The sequence below is a fragment of the Hipposideros armiger genome, unplaced genomic scaffold (assembly GCF_001890085.2).
Source record: "Hipposideros armiger isolate ML-2016 unplaced genomic scaffold, ASM189008v1 scaffold_445, whole genome shotgun sequence".
Classification (NCBI taxonomy): domain Eukaryota; kingdom Metazoa; phylum Chordata; class Mammalia; order Chiroptera; family Hipposideridae; genus Hipposideros; species Hipposideros armiger.
Window position 1 is genome coordinate 328,808 of NW_017731795.1, and position 22,133 is coordinate 350,940.

Sequence of the window (22,133 nt, forward strand, 5' to 3'; positions counted from 1 at the left end):
GAACAGTGCTGAAGAATTGAGGAAGGGGAACAGTCAAGTTGTTGTCCTTCAATCTTAGTTGTGGAGGGCGCAGCTAGCTCAGCTCCGAGTCCAGTCACCATCCGGCTGCCCGTCGGCAGCTCACAGCCGCTCAGCTCAAGGTGCCGTGTTCAATCTTAGTTGCAGGGGGCGCAGCCCACCATCCCATATGGGAGTTGAACTGGCAACCTTGTTGTTAGGAGCACGTGCTCTCACCAGCTGAGCCATCCTGCCACCCGGCAGCTCAGCGGCAGCTCACTGGCCCATGTGGGAATCGAACCAGCGACGCTGCTACTCAGAGCTCATGCTCTGACCAACTGAGCCACTCAGCCGGACCCACTCTAAGCTCTTTTGATGAATGCCCCCAATAACTGCTCATCTTCACCTTGCACCTCTACCCTCGCTGCGTGTCAGACTGAGGAGTGAGCCCTGTCATCCCTTTGTGTCTCCATTTCTACAATGATGGGTTGTGATTAGAGGATTCCTTGGGAATTTCATGTTTCTTTAAGAAACTGGTCCCAGAACACAGGAAAAGCTGAACTTGGAGGTATAAGGAAGCAAACAAAAAGAGGTTTAGTTTTCTTGAAAGACTGGCTGAACGGGGAGGAACTAAACAGCCCTGCCTTGTCAATGCAGAGATGTGTTGGAGGCAGTGGAGTAACACCTGTGTGTGCAGGCAGGGAGACCCCCAGCTGTGCACTCCTCCCCTCCCCGCTGCTTCCCGTGCTGGAGGACAGTGCTGCAGAAACTCATTGAACCTTGGGACTCACCTGAGAACTTAGGGATTCAGGACTGGACCCTGGACCTTTTGAGTCTGAATTTTCAGGGGATGGGCCTAGGAACCCATATTTAAATAAGCAGAGGTGGCGATGATTAAGGCCAGGGGAACTCTGATTTTTAGGATAAAGCCCTCTTTCCTTGGCTAGTGTCCAAGCTTTTCCCCAATCAAGCCTCAGTTTACCCTGTAGCTTATTGTACACACTCTCTTGTTGTACTTACTCAGCGCCAGCCCCCTGGGGTAAGCCTGATCCCTGCACATACCTGTTTTCACTCTCTGAGCCATTTGATTCAGTTCACCAAACTTAGTATCTTCTATGTGCAAATCCCTGTGCTAGGGGGATTCTAGGGGGCAGAAACATTAATCATTCTACACTTTCTGAACTAGAGGAGCTCTGAGTCAAGTGAGAAAATGGACGCGTGAATAAACCAGAATAAAAGGCAGGGTGCTCTGTAGACGTCACAGCCAAATGCTAGGAAGGGGACTGTGTCCATCCTGTCCTGTCACCTGAAACGCCTCCCAACCACTTTTAAACCTATCAAAATAAAATCGAGGCTCACTGCTCAGCTATTGAAAATCCTCAGAGGTTGCCAATCCTGGCTGCACATTAGAATTTAATTACTTGGAATAGTTAAAAAAAATACAAATGCTTGAGTCCCACCCAAAACCAGTTGGACCAAAAATCTCTGGGCGTAAATCCAGTGAGAAGACAGAGAAACAAACCACATTTGCCTCACGTAACTCAACCGGACTCTGTCCGGTTTCTGCGTGTCCTCAGACCGCCCTCTGCTGCGTCCCTTCCTTCCCTTGCTCCTTGGCATCTAGGTCGTTCTGCATCGAGGCTAGCCTTTTATCAGTCAGTGCCAGGCAATCACAAAGGGACGATGTTTTGGAGCCCCTCGACCAAAGCTTTTAAAATCAGAATCTCCTATTGCACAGACGGTGGGGTTTATTAAACCACATCAAGTGTGTAATTATCTCCTGAGACTTCACGCACAGTGGTCTCCGGTAAACAGGGTGATCCTCGGGGGAAATAATTGAATCACGCGAACAAGTGTTTATTAGGTGTCTTGGATGCGTCTCGCCTAGGAAACACCAGACAGCACCTTCCCTAAATGGCCGGAATATTAACATCCTGATAGGGCGCTGGTGCTCCTTCCGGCGCCTTCCAATCTCTTCTAACTTTCCGTCTTCCTCACACTGATTGGTTCTTAGCAATGAGAGCTTTTAAAAAGACACCATCCTTGTGCTTCCCAGACTCGGTGGCTTTCATCTTTTTAAGAATGATAGAAGTCTGACCATAAAAGGCCTCATCTGTGCTCAGAGACAGGTGAGCGTTTCTGCAGTCACCCTGGGTGGGGGTCCTGTTCTCTCGTCTAGTGTGGGACTAAATGTTACGAGCAGTTATATCGCAGTAAAAATATAAGCTTTCAAAGGGCTGGGAGAGGCTCATTTATTTCAGTCAAATATTCCCCATTCATTTCTGAGTTTCCTCATTATCTTGACTGTCAAGGGTGGTGTCAATTTTTATGACAAATATCCTCGAGGGCAGAGGGGCCTCTGCTGGGGTATGCTTTCTGCCATGCCCTCTGATTTCAAGTTTCAGGAAACACTGCTTCCTTAGCAGGGGGAGAGCAGCAAAAAGCAAGGGGAAACTTTTCCTAAATAAAAGTCAATATAGGATGTATGTGTGTGTGTGTGTGTGTGTGTGTGTACGTGTACATGTGCACACACACAATTATTTATCCATTCTCCTTTCTCACAACAAAACCCAAAATGTAGAAATCAAAAGAAAAGTTGTAAATGTTTACACTTTGACTAAAATCACCATAAAACCTGTGCCACGTGTATACTAAACAATATGCTCGTATTTCACCTCTAATTTTTTTCTAATCTTTGGTATTACATGATGTGATTGGAAAGGCATGTAAAAGTAAAGTATCTCTGCAGGTAAATAAGAGACATTAGTTCAAAATTTAAGCAATAGGGAGGTGATGGAATTAGAAAAGAATAAATTAAATGACTTACAAGTTATGGTTGGTTGTAGTAAGAGTTTATCAATGACTGAGTTGCTGGTTTAAAGGCAATAATAAAAAGCTAATCATATATGGAACGGTAATGAAACCCTCAATGATGCAGTTCAAATGTATGTCATCCTACAGCAAGAAATAGCACGTCCTCGCTCCTCTCCTCTGCTATCCCAATAATTAATAAATGCAACTCAAACTATTTTAAATTGGAAAAACATCCACCGAAAACCCTGATGTGTGAACACTTGACAGTTTTCTTTATCCTTGTTCTTCCCTGAATGTCTGTGACGTGCATTTCAGGTACACGGCACCTGTTAGAGATTTACAGAAAGCTGTTAGAGAGATTTGCTTTGAGTCTGTGTGTACATAACACAAAGTCACCACAGCAACAAAAAGAAAGCAGATTCATTTGCTATTTCCACAAACGCTGGGCTGGGAACGGCTCTCTCTGCAGGGTGAGCTACGGGGCTGGGAAGGAGGGACTCAGGCCTGGCTGGGTCTGGGCATCTCTTACCTGAGCGGTTGTTGGGAGACACGCGTACAGGGGAGATGGAGGGCGTGCGGGAAGAGGAGTAGGGCCTTTGCCGATCCCTCTCGATGGTTGAAGATGAGGCTACAAAGTGATACTGTGACCATCCATCCTGCAAAGACAGCACGCTCCTGTTAAGTGGGGAAGGCAGAGTGATTCGTCGCCTCCTGGCATTTCCAGGTTCCGAGCATCTGAATTTGCAAAACATTTCAGCAGTCTGTCAAAAGAGACATGGAGCTCTGCGCCATTGTCAAGGTTAACAGAGATGCAGGGGACTCAGACCCAGCTCCCGTGTCCTCCAGGCGGCCTGACACGGGAGGGCCTGCTTTTAGCGCTTGCTCTCCTTCCCAGATGTGGAATAACACGGTCTCGTGGCAAACCCGCTTCGGCCAGAGGCTTTTATTGAAATGAAAATATCATACTCAGAATGTTTGATGACCCTGGAGCTGTCTGTTCTTTGCCACTGTGTCTGGCCCTCTGTCCAACCATCTTCCAAAAGTGTTCACTCTTTTGTGCCCAGGAGCAGTGTGTTAGGGATCAGAAGCCCGAGCAGCACCCTGTCATCTGGCTTCTCTCTTCCATTGTTTCCGGCCTCCTCTCCGCCACAATGTCCCGCCCCCACCCGCTCCAAGCTACCAGTACGACTGTCCCTGAGTGTTCCGCCTACACTGGTCTGTACGGTCTCTGTATGGTCTGTGCCTGGCCCCCGGAATTAGATTTCAATTTAGAGCATACTCAAAACTCATTAATTCTCCATTTAATCCTTCCAATACCCAGTTAATATATGAAAGGCACAGGTACTATTTTTCGTTATAAAAACCATACAAATACATTATGGGTCATTTTATGAATTTAGAAGAAGAAAACAAAAATCCCCCCTCCTGCCCCTCAGAGATCTCCTGATAAGATGTCATGGTGTTTCATTCCACTCTTTTTTCTTTTTTAATTCAAGTTTATTTCTATCAAAGACAGCACAGATAGCACAGCAAAGAAAAGCTGACCACTGCCCCACCCCCACTCCTGTTTCACAGAGGCAGCCGTTTTCAACTCCTTTAGCTTTTTCTTTTCCTGATAATATTTAGACATTTAAGGGACTCAATGCTCTATAAAGAATCTTTGCAAACATAAATAGAAAAAAGTGAACAAAGAACAAACTTCATACTCATTTTAATATTTGTGTCTTTGTTTATCTAATTCTCATGATTCCCACTCAATTTGACAGGTAGGATAAAGCCAAGATTAGAAGTATGGCATTTGAAAAGCTATTATGTAGCACGTATTGAGTACTTACCACAGGGTAAGATATTCTCAACAATCCCGTGGGCTGGACACTATTATTATCCCCATTTCACAGGAGGAACCTGAGTCTGAGGTGTTTAATAGGCCACCTGATGCCAAACAGCAATCAAGTAAAGAAACATTAATACTAAGGTGTGGCACATTGGTAAGTGCTTGAAAGGAGAAGATTCAAAGGATACTGAGAAGGAACAGAGTGAGGTGGGAGGAGAACCAGGAGGCTGTGAGGTCAGGTGAGACTAGGAAAGGGGGTGCATATAGGGGGAGGAGGAGACCAACTGCGTGATAAGGAGGACCAAGAACTGACCATCGGGCGTGGGAAGATGGAAGTCAGCATGACTGGGACTAAAGTACTTCCCTTGGTCAGGGTGATAAATGTCTAGCTCAAATGGGCTCCAAAGATAATGAGAACGGATGAAGGGGAAACGGTGTATAGTCTGCGGCATGCAGCGTTTTGTATGGTGATGCGCATGACTCAACATGAGGATAAAACTGGTGATTCAAGAGAGAAAGAGAAAAACTGCAGGAGAAAAGCTCCTAAGAAAGAAGGGGTTGGTGGGGTTCAGTGAACAGTGGGGTCATCGGCCATGGAAACACGAGAGGACAGACAGGCTGTACAGCCACCGATGTGGCAAGGAGATGGCTAGATTTGGTGGCAGGGAGATGAGGATGCTTTCTTGTTTTCTGGAGGGGTCGGATGAGAAGCGAGGCCACGCACTGAGAGTGAGAAAAGAGTTGGCATTTGGGGAGTAGAACAAGAGGAGAGAGGAGGAGAAGGAAGGGGAAAGCAACGGAGAGAGCAGGGGCAGAAGAGAAGGCGTGAGACAATTCTTGCGGTACATGGGCAGCAAGCTGACTGGGGCCGGGCCGTCCAGCAGCCGGGGGCTGAGAGGCGAGTCGGGGCACATGGCAATTAATTCAAAGTGAGGAGATGAGTCCAGCCACGTTCAGCTGCCTGGGGCAGGTGTGGAGTAGATGGTATTGGGTGGGGGTGGTCAGGAAAGTAGCTGGAAGGGGGCAGGGACACGGGGGCGGAGAGGACACATCACGGAGGCCCGCGCATTGGAACCCGGGCAGAGAGGAAAGTGACGATGTGAGGGAGGACATGACAGTGGACCGGAGATCAGATGCCGCGGGATTTCTTGAGGGAGGAGAGAGGAACAATTTCTAGAAAGAGCCATGAGGGGCAAGGAGGACACCCACCCCACCCTCCAAGCCTAGTGATGTGGGGTGAAGGGAATGAGAAATGAAATAATCACCACTTGAGGCCACAGGGGTCTGCGCAGGGGGCATGTCCTCAGGGACAGCCTGGGGTCAGAGCAAGGAGGTTAACAAAAGAAGGGCCGTTAATCATGACAGGGTACCGGAATTTGCTGACAGTAGACTGTGGGTTCCAGGGGGAAAGGGATGATTGGAGGTGGGCAGGAGCAAGGTGAAGTTTTGGGGCAGATTACTGCTATTCATAGCTTTTGAATGCTGAGTCCGGAAACAACGGATGCCCAGGAGCTTGGGCAATTGCTGGTGAAAAGGGTGAAATTCGGTAAATCAATAACGCAGTTAGACTTAGCTAGTTGGCAGTTTAACTCACCCCGCCTAGTTTGCTATCTAGCCACCCGTAATTAGATTTAGTTTTTCTGCAGTTTGATCCATCCTGATATTCATCTGTCTTCCCTTTGTTTCTCCCCTCACTGATTAACTAAAGAACTCTATTTGTTCTCTTTCTCAAGTAAACCCATACCTCATTAATTAACAACATCCTAACCTGGAAAAGAGCAATTTCTTAATCCTCAGGTGCCCGGACACTGGAATCCAATTTACAACTCCCTTGCAGATTTTACTGGTGACGCATGGTCCCAGGACTCGATGGCCGAGTGCAGAGTCCGGAGAGAACATTGTCTTCAAACAGACCAGACCCCAGCAAGGCTGTGAGCCCTCAAACCTGCCTGACCGACTCCCCCTTTCCTATGTAAGAAAAAGCTAACCTGAAGTTAGTGCAGCTGTCTATCAGACTCTGCCCTGGCAAAGGAGTCTGCCGGTAAGTCTCTCTTCCTAACTTTAACAAAACCTTTTTCTTGCCCTCCCACTTTATAGAGTCTGTGAATGCTTTCACCTTTTGAGAACGACCAAGGGTTAATTCCATGTCACGACAATGGTGACAGAGGTAACGAGGTAGGAAGGGCATAAGGTGAAAATCCTCCTTAGGGAAAGGTGGGCATGCACTATGGTGAGATAGGCGTCAGGGCAGGGGGAGAAAATGTCTCCATGGGAATCCGGGGCATCTCCCTAACTCCTCCGGAGGGTGGTGGCAAGGACAGGAGGGAGCAGTCTGACAAAAGCATGTGCAGGATGGAAAGACCTCAAGTGTGGGAACCCACTAGTCGGGTATGGGAACACGTAAAAAATATTCTTTAAAAAAGATATTCCTTTGTCTGGAAGACAGTGTTTTGTTGTTGACAGCAAAAATCCTTCAACACGACCAAACAGAGGCAGATCATTTTATGTGTGTCTCATTTGCAATTGAGAAGATATACTTTGGGGTCCCAAAGAGTGGCTCAGGAAACTGCTTTAATCAAACCTTGGCTTGGTCAGGAATGAATAATAATATGCCATATGTCACAAAAGATGAGCAAGGTACTTCACATGAAGAGCATCGGCTAACATTCGATACATTCTAACACCATAGGCGACGCTAACAAAAGTCAACCCCAGGCGTGGCTTTACTTGGTGAGATGGCACGGGATTACTCAGTGCCCTTGTCTCACACAGGTGATTGGAGGTATGTTTTGCTCAGAAGTTCAGATCTCAGGATACTTAGATTACTTTGGGACCATGTACGTATTTACACCTCTGGAAACATCAGGGGAGTGCATTTCATAATAAAACTACTTATGAAGGAAGGAACTCTTCTAAAGACACACTGGAAAAGCTTTCAAATCCTTCATGAGACCCAATTCGGAGGATGCCAATGCATGATAGAAACGTGATCTTGCAGGTAAGTTGTCCATGGGTGATGGGGTTGGCAGATACCAGAGGATTCACTGAGAAGACCACCCCTGAGGCAGACGCCTCAGCACAGGGCCGCCGATGGTCTGCATGGGGCCACAGAAGCTTTGAAAGGAGGGGGGTCGGGGAGCTTGGGAACAAGGCAGAGTGGAAATCCAAGTGAGGCTCTTGATGAGAGCAGTTTCCCGGGCCACAGCTTGGAAGCCCCTGGAGGGTCAAGAAGAGGAGATCTGGTTACTTCTCCATCTCCATCTTCCCTCTCCTTCACAGAAGCAGAGTGAAAGGTGGGATGCCCAGAACAAAGAGCTTCAACACTGCCTAGAAGGGACCTTGCAATTTTAATTGTGATGGTCTACACATCCAAATATCATGGAAAACAGTGTAACACTGGATGTTAGGGATCAGGGGCACATCAATATCAACACTCATTTTAGTTATGCTGAATAATCGATTACCTTAAGGGTAAATTTCCAGCCCCTCCACATCATTTATTGCATGACATTTTTCAACATTCAATTGAAAAAAAAATGTTTTGCTTTGTAAAGAAGAAGGGAAATGAAGATACATTTTCTTCAGGAGAGTTATTGCTACACAAACACTTCTTTTATCCAAATAGCCGTGTAATACTTATCTAGATAGCTTGCAATCAATTTATTATTCATTTACTTCCCACTGTCACTCAGAAAGGCTTGAAAGTGGCTTACATAAACACATACGACTTGGGCATGTGGCTTTTAAATCATTATTTGACTCTTTGATCACTACTTTTTATTCTTCAAGTTTTAACTTACTGTAGACCAGGGGCTTTCCCCTCAGTTCTATTCTGTTGGGTGCTTAACCACAATTCCCCTTTGCATCAGCCCTTTGGCTTCTAGAGATTAGATGAGACAGCTCAGGAAGAAAAACAGAGTGAAGAATGGCCATAGGAACTGGGAAAGGGCCGTTTATCCTTGACATTGATGATAAGGAAACTCTTTTAATGTCTATCTTTCACCTTCAGCAAACGACCTAGAAGGTGGGCCCTTCAGCTCAGGACCCAGCCAAGCTGTCAAAAATGTGATATGATATCTGTGCCTCAAATTGGTTTTTATTTTTAACACATTAAACTTAAAACTGGAGGTTGTTAAATTGTTCCAAATATATAGAGATAGAAATCCAAAAGAGAAGAGTTCAAAGTCATTGAACTTTAAATTGCCACGAGGAATAATCTGATTTTCTTTATCTTACCCTCTACTGTCCTTCCACTAGTTTCAGCTTCTGTGTTAAAGTTCCCGACGTGGTTCTTTATGGCGCTGTGTTATTCCCCAAAGCCACTCTCATCCGTATTGGTACTTTCAATGGCCCAGAATGCATGAGAATAGGGGTACTGTTCATTACAGCCTCACAGCCATGCATGCGTCTTCACAGTATGTCAACATGGAGGTCGTCGCTCTATTTAGTTCCTACAGATCTTCCCCTTAAGTATTTTGAGGTCCCTGAATTTTTAAGAATCTCCATTGTACATTTTTTCACCATCCTGCAAACTGCTCCAAGAAAACTGTGTTATCGAAGAGACTTCCATTAACAGAGTCCAGGTGACGGACTAAGTGGATCTCAGGCTGGTCTACGTGAGGTCAGTATAACATACTCGTTCCACAGCTGCTTATTCTGGAAATTGGGCAGGACCTTCAATTACGGTCAGCACATGCACTTGTTAGGTTCGTGTGCAAGGGATGAGCTAGAGCTGTTGTGAAGGCTCAAAACCACGTTCCCCGGGAGGGTCCCTCTCTGCCCATAGAAAGGTGAAATTTGAAAGTTGTCAGGAGTCAGCCCTTCTCTCCAGCACACGTTAGTATCATAATTGCTGGTGAGCTCTGTGTCAGATGCTTTTCTATAAATAAAGGTCAAAATGACTTAATCAGCTTGGGGACGTTTAAAAATAGTAATGCCTGGGCTTCAGGCCCTGAGGCTCTGTTTAAACTGTTCTGAATGGGTCCTGGTCAGAGGTATTTTTCAAAGCCCCCAGGTGACGTTAATGAATAGTAGGGTGGGAACCACTGGTTTGGAATTTCTATGCATAGGTGGCAGTGACTGATTGGGATACAGAATAATACATTTTAAAGTGCTAAATTCTAGGAGGCCCTCAAGCCTCTGAGGCCATTTGGGAATGTCAGATAAGGCATTCTCAAGGTTGACATCCACAGGGATGAAAATAGGTCCCAACCTCAGAGCAGAGAGGTGCCACACACACTCACACTGAGCCCCAGTCACACCTGATTACCCAGCATCACCGGCTACGTGATTCAATTTCACACGTCTACACCTTTGATCAGGCAGCTCTGCAGCCTGACATAGCACCTTTCCTTTTCCTACCTGTCCAACCTAACTTACCCTTCCCAGTTTTGTGCTAGGTAAACAGGACGCAGGCAATACCTGTTCATTAAATCACTATCACTAAAAGTACCCCAGAGGTTTGAGGGAGCTTTTAGCATTGCTACACAGTATTGTTTCCTTCCCCAGCTGCAGGCAAAACGCTGTGACATCACATTACAGCGTGCTGCAATCTTGTCTGTCTCCCCAGCTGCGAGGTAGGGCTGCAGCACTGTTTATTTCTGAAGTTCCTGGTCCCTAGCCTAGACCCTGCAACCGAGGTGCCTCATATATGCTAGTAGGATTCAATGATTTCAGATGACTGCATTCATTATTGTAAAATGAAATGATAATCAGCGTGAGGGGCTTTACAGCTAGCTTCTAAGATCTTATATTTTATTGTTCTATAACAAATAAAGGTTACTAAAGCCCAGAGCCTTATGTTCTTTTGTTTTGTTAGAGCAACCTTGTTAGTATCATCTGCTGTTGGCATATCTGTCTTTTATGATACACTTGCGGGTAGGTTGAAGGCAGTGTTAGTTTAGGTAAAATGGTATCAAATAGAAAAAAAAGTGGCCGATGGCTGCCTGCTCTATTTTAAATGGTAATTTCTCTCAGCTGCCCATGTTTCAACGTGAGGCATAGCAAATTGCTTCCTCCTTAACCAATCTTGTAAGTAATTTTAAAGCATAGTTCTACCTGTGGCGTCTGGCCCTGGACTGCTGTTGATTCCGTGTACAGCTCTCAGAGCACGACGCTGTCTGCCGCCCCGGCCCCATTCCATTGTGTCTTGCATCCTGCAGTTCAGGAAACACACGCACCTGTCCAGGGCAAACACGCTCAGTTCGCCCCAATACAAACCCTTAGCAGAGCCAGGAACAAAGGAGGGGAGAGTGCATCGATTCTCCTGAGATACGCTCCAGTGGTATTTAAGGTTGGGTACTGGAGCCCACAACTACTTCTGGAATTTGCCGACCACAGTTAAGGGACTGGTTTCCAAATGGCTCACCTTGTGGAGACATTACTGGGAGTGGAACAGTAATGACTGGGGCAGGTTCCATGCATGCCAACAGGAAGTGTGCAGAGCACCTGGGTAGGATGGAATGAAACGGAGCCCTGTAGGGGTATCCAGACTTCCTCCTCCCAACTGCCCCGAACATCCTGGCACTGCCAGCTGAGCGGTCAAGTGCACCCTCACCCTCAATGCTGAATCAGGGAAGGAACGAAGGAACTGCTGGCTGGAGGGAAAGGGATTAGGGAAGGCTATTCAACCTGTATAATAGTGAGTTTAGAGAGAAGGTGGAAGGCAAGAGTAACTAACTATCTCACAGGCTGTTTGGAGGATCTGGTGATTGAGAGAAAGAAAAGGGGTTAGATACTAAACTCTCATTCATGTGCTTCAGAAGCCTAGGTTAACAGGGAGTGGCCTTTCAGTTGCTTCTGTTGTGACCTCTGACCTCTGGAAGACACCAGTGGGGTTGGAGGGTGAGAGTTGGTGAGTAGCCACTGTGAGGACGGAATGTTAAATGGCAGGCGATGCTACTATTTGCATCTCTATTTCCAAAGCACGTTTTGGAAGTTTTATCTTCCAAACTTCAGATTTAGATTTCACAAATATTTTCTAATGACAAGTGGCATTTCTGACTCAGACGGAAGCTCCAATAAATAATTCACCTTGAAAATGGAGAACAGCTGTTTATTTCCGCTGGGCATATCAGTTAGAACCCAACATACAGACTAAGACGCTGTGAGCCAGGGTATAGTCACTGGCAGTTTTCCCCCTTTTCTAAAACAGCCCTGGAACTTCTTTAATCTGATAAGATTTATTCGGCCTCTCAACAAGGATTTCTCAGCAGGCATACAGAGACTATTTGGCTCTGAAGTAACAAATGCCAGGTTTTTTTTTTTTTTTTGCATTAGCTGTCCTTGAAGGCTCTCAGCCCATAAAACATGTCAATTCTAATTTGCTTTGAGTGACTTGAGATATAAAGAAAGTGTGGTGAAAATCCTTTGCGCTTTTAGCAACCCAAGTCCATCCACTCATTCAACTTAGAACACTTATAGCTTGTTACTTGCATTCACTAACAGGACTTCTTCACCAGGAACCAACTTTTCAAATGGAAATCAAGACATGAATTGTTGCCATCCCCTGAAAATGGTGCCTGGCTCAGACATTGCTGATCACTTATGAAAAGCTCGATTAGTCAAAATTGCAACAGTTTTCCAGTCATTTTTTAGTGGGATAAACCTATTAATGTAATCACATGGAGGAGACAAAGAAAAGATTCCAAATCAGTGATTGCTGTAGGTACAGCCTCCTTCTTTTGGTAAAAGGCATTCTGTTGTGAACAACAACAACAAAAAGGGCTCTGGAATAAATATGACAAGGTTAGTGACCAAAAGTAACCTCACACGGTGATCTGGTCATAAATTCCTAACTGGGCAGTTCATGGTGGGTGGTCACGTCCCGGGCATATAACTTCTTTAGTAAAAGTTTTATCTTTGCCTTAAGCCAGCCCTGTCCACTGTTTCTGTGCATTTATGTTAACACCACCTTTGAAATGCCAGAATAATCCTCTTTTTCGGACCCTTCAGGGCGTAACCACCCTCAAGGGAGTACATGACTTTGTTGTCCTTATATCATCCCTATGTACCGTAAATGTTAAACATTAACTATCCTGTAATCCAATCAGAGATTTCCTCACCTTGCTTTCTCTGCCTCCTTAATTTACCACCAATAAGATTCCATGTAATCTTTCTTATGTTCCCTCCCTTTGATTCCAATTGTATGAAAAGAACTGCAAAACTGCCATTCTCTGGAGCATTTTCTCAGTCTGTTGAGATCTTGCTTCTGAGTACGTCTTCAGTTTGGCTCAAATAAACTGTTATGAAATTTTCTATAGGTTTGGATGTTCCTACGTTGACAACATAGAAAAAAAACCGATTGTAGAATATTTACAGTCTGTGACTGAAGACCAAGCCAAATTTTGCATGTCAATGAAACGTCAGGTCCTCTTTGCTGTAACAAAACAAGCTTCCATCTATTTTTTTTTCTTCCATCTATTTTTAATGCAAACTGTTTGTTAAAGGTTCATTAAAACTAATTCCATCAACAATTCCAAAAGCCATCAGAGTTAAATATTTAAACTGAATCATAAGAGCCAAAAGGGAGTATTTGCAGTTTAATGCAGAAATAAATACCACCTGACATACCAGTTGCTTTTATTAGTTTGTTTCAGCCTTGTGCTTCTAATAAAATTTAATTAAATTGTTTTTGGATACTTAAAGGTACAATATATATGAGGATAAGAATCTTCTGCAGTACAATCTTTTAAAAGCAAATACTTGAGTAAATCCATTTCAGGAATTCAATTTTCTGCCACTGGCCTAATTCTAAACAGCCAATATCACCGAGAAGATTTGACAAGTTGGAAAGAATTTATACAATTTGGTCGAAGAAAGTATACCATTGTTAATTACCAGTAGTTAATTGGTAGCAGTGCAATGCAGAAAACCTGCTCAGGGAAACTGAAATGAGGCCCGATTGCCTTCCCAGCATCACTTTTGAGGCCTGCAAACAAAGATCTGATGTGGATGATCTTTCACAATGGCGTTTTTGTTCCAAGTGGTCCTGCAAAATTAAATTCACGGGTGAAACCACGCAAAGTTCTGTCCTCAAGTTTTGTTGTTGCTGGGGGGTTGCGGGGGGTGGGGGGTGGCTTTCAATGGTGAGGTGCCCAGGGAAAAGAATGGATGTGGAGCTGACATGAAGGGGAACCAGCCAGCAGCTTTATTCAGCAATAGTGACCATTATATAGAGGTTTTGGGGGAGGGGGGCCACAGAAGTGCTCATGCTCCTCCTGCGGCTGGGAATCATGCTTACATAAAGAGCTTATGTCACTGGAGCCCGGTGCCTGCACAGCAGGCTCCGGAGTCAAGGTTTGTTATGTCTGGGGCCAGGGTCTGTGGGTCAGCGGCCACCGCTTGTGTGGGCCTGACCTTCTTCCGGAGTCAGGGTCTGCACACCAGCCTGCACACAATCGACTCAGCTTGGACCCTGTCAGGTTTACTAATCCAAATGCCTGGCTTGCAGTCTGGAAGTCATTCAAACATTTGAAAATTCAGATATTTTACATATATATTCAACAGTGGTCAATAAGTTCTAAGCTCACCCTGGGTGCTCACCTCGGGGTCTCCACATTTCATCCTGGTTCAAAAAGCTTCAGACTAAAGAATTGGAAGCAGAATAAGTGAATGCATCCTCTGCTCACCCTAAATTCAGGGGTACCACTGGGCTAGACAGAGAGGGGGAGAACAGGGAAGGAGGTAGGCACGGCTCCTGAGTGGGAGACGGACATTAAAAATGGTCACACCACATCACACTTGTAGTAAGAGCCATGAAGGAAGAGTACAGGTTGTTATGAGAGATCTTTACTCGCCCTGAAGAGCTGGAGAGAATTAGGGGGACTTCCTTGAGGAAGTGACAGTTACACTGAGAACGGAAGTAGCCAGGCTTGGTGGGAGTGGAGGGAAGGCATTCTTGGCTATGGAATTAACATGTGCCCATACGGTGCAAAGGCTCCATGGCTGGCACATACAGCCTTATTCCTGCAAGGAAGAGCACGGAGGACCTAGAGGCCAGTGGCTGAGACAAAGTGACCAAGGGGGAGGCTACAGGGGGGTGAGCTTGGAGAGAGGGTTGGGCTTTATTGTGAGAGAAACTGGAAGCTACTGAAGAGCTTCACTCAGGGGACTGACAAGGTTAGATCTGGATTTATAAAAGTGTATTCTGAGTACTTAAAGGAAAATAGACTGAAGGTGGTAAATCTGATTCCATAAAACCAATCAGGCAGCACGTGTACCAGGACTAGGGACCATTGGGGGAAGTAGTTGGATTTGAGGGGTATTTAGAAAATAGAATCAACAGGCTTTGGTGCTAAATAGAGTTGAGATAAGGAAGAAGGAGGTATTCATTGGGTAATTCCTGGATTTCAGGAAAGAACAACTTGGTGGGTTAGATGCTGTTTACTGAGATAGGCAACGATGGAGGAAGAATAGATGCCCCGTCTCACTGCAGGGGGCCGAAGCTGAAAATGGAAAGTGAGAAAGGAGGCACAATGCGCTGACTCCCAACTTTCTAGGAAGTTAACTGTGAAACGTAACTATGAAGCATGGGAAATGTGAGGGCGGAAGGTAAGGAAGAGGATGGAGGAGGATGGTTGGGAGAGGACATTTCTTTTAAGCTAGAAGCACAAAGAGAATGTGTATCTACATGGGGAGGATGATGGGGGTGAGGGGAGAGGCTGAAGAGACAAGAGGAAAGCCGACATCATAAGGTTCCGGCTCAAAGAGAAAGACTTAACAAGAAACCTGGATGATAAATAGTGAAAAACATGTATTTCTATTTTAGAATAGAACCCAATCAAGATAAGCATAACCTAAAACAACCAAGACATAATGGTTTAAGTGCCATTTTTAAAATGGAGAAAGGACACACACACACACACACCACGGCCCACATTCATCTATTGATGGACACCTAGGTTGCTACCATAGTATTGGAGGTTCTTCAAAAAATTAAAAATAGAAGAGAGGAGGAGAAAATGGCCGTGGTAAGGAAGTCACTAAAATGGAGAAAGGGAATCCAATCTGTAGGTAACATTCACTTCTGTATCCTCAGTGCCTAAAATGAAGCCTAGGATACAGTAGTAGTCAGTACACATGAGTTGAATGAATGAATGAATGAAGTAACTACACATTTGCTAATAGGATTAAGGGGTGTTTCTAAGAGGAATCATGTGCAATTACACATGGAGAGTGAAAAACTGGGCACATTGTAGTACACACTGGCATAGAGGAAAAGCCAGACTGATGTGTGTCATAGCTGAATTTTTTTTTTTTTTTAGCTGAGCCATCCTGCCACCTGTTGGCAGCTCAGCGGCAGCTCAGCTTGGGCCAGGAATCAAACCACTAGTTGCTCAGAGCTTGCGTTCTTGAGTGAGCTCTTAACCGACCGAGACACTTGGCCGGCCCTATAGCTGATATTTTTAATGTTACATATTCTATCATCGGGCAAATCTGTTACCCAGCTAAATGGGTCACTTCCGGTGGGCATAGCGTGACTGGTTCTCAGGGGAGTGCATGGGCACTGTGAGTTTCTCAGGCTTCATTGCAGCCTGTCACAGGCTCCGTGTTATGACAGGGAAAGGGGTGACACGAAGGAACATATGCATCGTCCCCACATTCTATGCCATTCTCACTTCTTCCCCTGGGCGCTGCTAATGCTTTTTATATTGCTCAGGCTGCAGAATAGAGTCTGAAACCTTAGCGTCCTTCCTCTTCCCTCACTGAACTGGCCTCCCTGCAAAGGAGCAAAGGAGTCGCCAACGTGGGATGGATTTCAAAATTGAAGCCAACTGGCAATTACTGCAGGAGCGTGTTTCAATTACATGGAAGCACTGCGGGCTCTCCCAAGAAAATGGTTCTTCTAAAAGCTGGGCACAGCGGTCAAAGGGAGTACTGGCACTGGCACGTATGTAACATGAACACTGTGGGCATAAGCATCTCAGCAGCCTCTCTTTTCACTTCACGTTGTAATAGAAACTGCTTTTAAAGTGGGCCCGTTTCTCAGCCTCCCATATAGGGGGACTTGGCCACATGACTAAGATCTGGAAGTATTTCCAAAGGCATGCTCCTAACAGAAAAAGCATGCCCTCCCCTGCCCGTCTCCCTCCCAGTTGTCTGGAGTGTGGACAGACAGAGGGCCAATGTGGAGCGTGCAGACGAGGGCAACACTCTATAGGTGAGAGCACCAAGCGAGTGAGAAGGAGCCAAAACCCTGAACTGGGAGGCATGGTATCAGACCAGGACACTCAGACTCTTATGTGACAGGGTGTGGCTAGCTGAATAATGGCCCCCAAAGATGTCTCTAATGTCCAGACTCTGTGAATGTGTTACCTTCATGACAAAAGGGACTTGGCAGGTGCCGTTAAGTTAAACATCTCAAAAGGGGGAGATTATTCTGAGTATCTGAGAGGGTCCAATGTAGTCAATAGGTTCTCAAACGAGAGATGGTCGCAGTTAGAGAAGACGATGTGCCTATGCAAGCAGAGAGATTCAAAGGCGCTATGCTGCTGGCTTAGAGATGGAGGAAGAGGCCACTGGGCAAGGAGTGTGGTAGCTTCTAGAAGCTAAAAACAGACAAGAAAATGGGTTCTCTAGAGAGCCTCTGAAGAGAGCACACATGCTAAGACTTTTCGGCCCAGTGAACCCCATTTTGGACTTCTGATCTGCAGAACTAGAAAATGATAAATTTGTGTTGTTTGTTTTTTTTAAGCCACTAAGTTTGTTGTAGTTTGTTAATGCAGCAATAGGGGACGAATGCAGAGGGCAATACATTTCTAACTTTTTAAAAGCCATGTTTATTTTGGGTTTACCAGACACAATAGATTAGAACTGTGGACAACCTGTAGGTGATTAAATACCTGTGATGAGGTACTGCAAATGGGTGTTAGTGTGATTTTTCCCTTCTGGCTCCATTTTGGCTAAGGAATAAGAGAAGCCCCATTGTTGCACATTCTCTAAATGAAGTGTTAGACCATCCCTTCATAGTTGTGAAAGTGGAGAATAAAATAGAGTTCTGGAGTATTGGCACATGACCCATCTCCAGAGTCTATGAGATTAGGCTGAGAATTCACTGGAGGGTGCAAGGGGCTGCTGGTGAGAGCTTCCTTGGAGGTGGTCAGTGGGCTGGGCCCTCTCCATCCTCCCGCTCCAGAAGCCCAGGAATGAACTCAGCTTGACCATGGGCTCTCTAGAGTATGGGGATTGCAGGACTGGTGTTTTCAGTGACATTAGCTGGATGACACACAGACTCAGTGCCAGACGTAGACTGACCACAGAGCTCAAGAAGTTTAAGCTTCAGGGCTGCCCACCATATGGGTCCTTTCCGAGGCCTGTACTGAATTTTATATTCCTAAAGTGTACTCTTCTTAAACAGTGTACTCTTCTTAAAATTACCTAAGCTACAGGGGCACAACATCCGTATGTGCCCTGGTCTACATGCAGTGTAACAGCAAAAGCCTGAGGCTGATGGAGAGTTCAGAGCAGTCAGCTACAGGAGGCCAGGCTTTGGCCAGGGGTTCTCAGGAGCAAACACATCACTGCCCTGTGAGAGAAGGAGCTAGCATGTGGGCATCTCCCATAGGCAGAGTGGACCAATGCCAGGCTACAGTTCCACTGGCTATGTTCTCCTCTCCACTCATCCCCCTTCCCTGACAGAGCCTGGTGCGTGGGGGCCACTGGGACACAGTGAGGAACAGCTTATGAGAGCGCGAAGAGATGGAGATGGAAAGAGAAGAAATTGACCACGCTCTTTCTGCCCAAGCCAATTATGACTCATAGACATAACAGCACCCCATCTACTGGGATCCCCTGAAAAAGGAAGCTACGTTTGAGTTAAGGATCAAGGATGGTGGTAGACTTACATTAAACTTAGGGAGTTTTCTAGTTCTTGGTCCAATCTTTTCCCCCTGCCCTTTGTCTCTGGGGTCTTTTTGTAGGTTTTCATTTAAAATGTTATGATTAAAGCCTTGTGAAAGAGTGAAGGCACAGAGGAAACATTTAGTTTGGGCACTGCTCTGTAGGATTTCCCCTGACTTGGGGATGCATTCCAGCGAGAGCCATAACTTAGTCACTTCTTGTTTAGCAGCTGCCATGTGCATCGATTTCCACTTTTGCACAATTGATTTTTGCTTCTTTTCCCATTTGTGCCTTTGTTTTTGGACAGATGTCATATGATGAGTGTCGGAGAATTGTCTCCGAGAGGTCAGGGGACCTCATGAAGGAAGACCTTATTTGTCAATACAAACATCAACGAGCAGATGCCTAGATTTATGGAGTCTAGTAACATAGCTGAGTTCAACCTCTGCCTTTTCAGTTTTTCCCCCAACTTGACATTAAGTGATTTAGAAAAGAAAAAACTTGAGAAGCTGCAATTGTAAGTCTTGAGGACACTAGACTTTGGGTTGTTTTCGAATCTGGCTAAAAGTCCTGCGTTCTTCCAGTCATTTCTTGGTGAAGAATTTTCTGGCATAGGAAAAAGGCTAATAAATTCCTGAGAAGCAATTTCCTTGATACAATGACAGCTCTACAGTGAGTAGTTTCGTTTATTTCTATAGAGGATATACTGATTTTCTACCACCATCTTAGATACTCGCCAAGTAAAAACCTATTAATTCTCAAAATGGCCACATGTTAAAATGAGTATTAAAGAATTTCTCACCCTTCTTAAAGCAAGACTTAAAGAACACAATTTTGAATTTTGACTTTGCTGTGTGTTTTTTCTCTTGACAATATTTCAAAATATCATTCCAGTTCTCACTGGAATCCAGTATTGATTATTAAATGTCCAGCAGGGAAGGGTGATGCAAGGATGTTAAGCATGGGCCCAGGACTTCACTTTGCAGGGAGAAGAACTATGGGCTCGTCAACAAATAGTGGCCAGTCTCCCAACAGCAGCAAAAGGCAACTCGAGGGCTGCGGCCACTCTCTCACCCATTATGGTTTGGACATTTGAGAAAGTCTGCAGGCATCCCTTACCTATCCATAATTACTTATTGATTTCTTGTTTTGTGAGTGCAATGGTGGCAAGAGCCAACGAAATGAATACAACGGCAGTAAGAAGAGAAAGCCCCATCTGAGACAGGCCGTGAAGGGCATGACTCCACTCCTATCAAAGCTCATTACTCACTGGCTGAACGGTACACGCAACCTGAGAGCCTGTTTCCCGAGAACAAAAGGAAGGACATTGAAAGATTAGTTTTATGCGTTGTTTCTCTCATCCACACGGCAGCAGTGAACACACTATCTCTATCTAGAGAAACATGACCTTATTCAGTTCCCAGCACAGGCATTGTTTGAGGCACCAGGTCACCAAGCAACGTACAGATATTTCACATCGGGGATGAAGTATGGGGGGGCACCGTAGGGAAGCAACTTAAAATACACTGGGCTGGAACATTCGTGCGGGGGAGTAAGTCTGGTTTCTAACCTCACTGGCTGTCAACAAGAGTTTGAGTCTGACGTTTGATCTGTCTTTGATTTGATTCCTGCATTTATGAATGAAGGATTTTAATTAGTCACAGAGAGGTTGAGTACACATTCTCTCTGAAGCCCTTTGAAATACTTAGAGCAAAATAATGACTCTCCGGAGCATAAGCTCAACAGTGGAAAAATCGTGTCCTCCTACTTGACAATAGGGACTGCCCTGTCCCTTTCCATAGTAACTTTGCAGGGTCTGTTCTAAGGGCCTGGCATGTTTTAAATGTCAGGCCCTGCTTGGCAAGCGGCCCACAGAGAAGCAAGAGAATGGAAGGACAGAGGTGGCATCCCCTCAGTTCCCATAGCCTTCTTTCAGGGCCCAACGCTCAGAGGCATTTGTTACCAAGGTGACCTGAGGTTCCCTGTTCCTTCCAGTCCATCTCAGGACATGTCGGCTTCATAGGACACACCAGGTTCTTTGCACCTGGAGCACCATGACTTCCTGTGGATCAATTACCTTGGGAATTGTCATAGATCAACTTCCATGATCTCCAGGCATCACACCGATGGCCTGGGACAGCTATTGTGGCTTTCTAAGATCCCCCTGGGGTAGCCTAGAGTTGCCAAGGGGCTTTGCTGGGGCAGATGGAAGCTGGGGACTAGCACTGAGAGACGTGATGAGCTGGTGTGCTCACTCCAAGAACCTAGAAATGAGTCCCACTAAAGAGGGATGTCATGGGAGCTGTCAGAGAATTTCCCGGTTGGCAACTTGACCTGGGGCCAACCACAACTGGGCAGGAATTATCACCAGCCCATGGAACACTCAGGCATGCCGCTTGTAATTCTTTAATAAGAAGCTATTTTGCTCCAACATGAGAGCAGACATGTGGATTTTGCTGGCATTTTTAATGATTAAACATCAACATAGCACTGTTAGGCTATAACTGAAGAAAGATTTTGATCCAAAGCCTAAAAACGATGTGCCAAATCTTGTTCAACTCTGAGTCCAAGTGATAAATAAGCGTACATTTCAAGTGGCTGCTATGTAAACAACACGTGAAAGCCAAATGGGCCACGTCAATTTTAGAACCAAAGCCTGTTACTGAGTTTGGGTTCAGGAAGCCCCGCTAAATTGGTCTTGGACCTAACGCCTCGTGAAGACCAACAAAACAGTGATCTGTACCAGCTGGGAATGAGATAAACTTCAATTTTCCATGTCATTAAGCTGAGGGTTGAATCCGAAGCCTTCAGACACTGGGAGCCAAAAAGGGAATTGAGAAGTTTGAGAAACAGAATAATTCAAGTCAACTGAGAACTGCAATTTAAGGAAAAGTCGACCATCGACTTTATGTTTGCCAAAGATGTAGGTATGATCTATTTCACTTATTCCATTTCCTTCCTTCCTATTTCTAGCCCATAGTAACACAGTCTCTCTCAGGCAGTTATTTGTGCATTTTGTATGCTACACATTTACGGAATCCCTTAATTCAGAGTCCTGTTCACTAGGAGTTGATATTAACTTTATTCTAGTCGGAGGCAAGTTTCACTGCAATTTCTATGAAGAAATGACTTTTAATGTAAGCGCATAATGGGAATCCTCCCACAATTAATATTTGAACCAAGAGAGAAAGTGGTTTTCCATAAAAGTGTAAATAAATCTTACCTAGATATTAAATATTATAGCACCTTACACTGCAACATTTTTAGCAGTAGGTTCAAGCTATTCCTGTTGCTTAAAAGTCATTCTTTAAAAGTCAGAATTAAATTTTTGTTATTCATTCCAACCAATTTGCCCTGCAATTATTCCAGATTTAATAAGAAATGACCTTGATTCAGACTTGGGGGAGAGTTCGGAGAGATGCTTTTCATGGGCGGTGATATAAAAAATGTGGGAAAAATGAAGAAGATTTAGATGAGCAAGCGGGCTGGGGGGTGGAGTGTAGACTTGTGGAAAGGCTTTGGAGGGCGGAGGGAGCAGGGGAGTGTGAGCTGGGAACACAGGAGTTACAGCTGGCGGCCGGTTGTGGGCAGAGATCAGGCTGCGTCCGAGAAGTCTCAAGGGCTAAGATGGGCTAAGATGTTTGGACTT

The 22,133-nt window shown here is 45.2% G+C and overlaps 1 protein-coding gene across 7 annotated transcripts in view; it reads right to left on the bottom strand.

The window, feature by feature from the left end:
- CTNND2 (catenin delta 2) overlaps positions 1-22,133 on the bottom strand; it is an 848,542-nt gene that overhangs the window by 14,783 nt on the left and 811,626 nt on the right. For all 7 annotated transcript variants that reach the window (XM_019665518.1, XM_019665517.1, XM_019665519.1 and 4 more), the window contains one exon: positions 3,341-3,467. In XM_019665518.1, the coding sequence (XP_019521063.1) occupies positions 3,341-3,467 (127 nt within the window). The remainder of the gene's footprint in view (positions 1-3,340; positions 3,468-22,133) is intronic.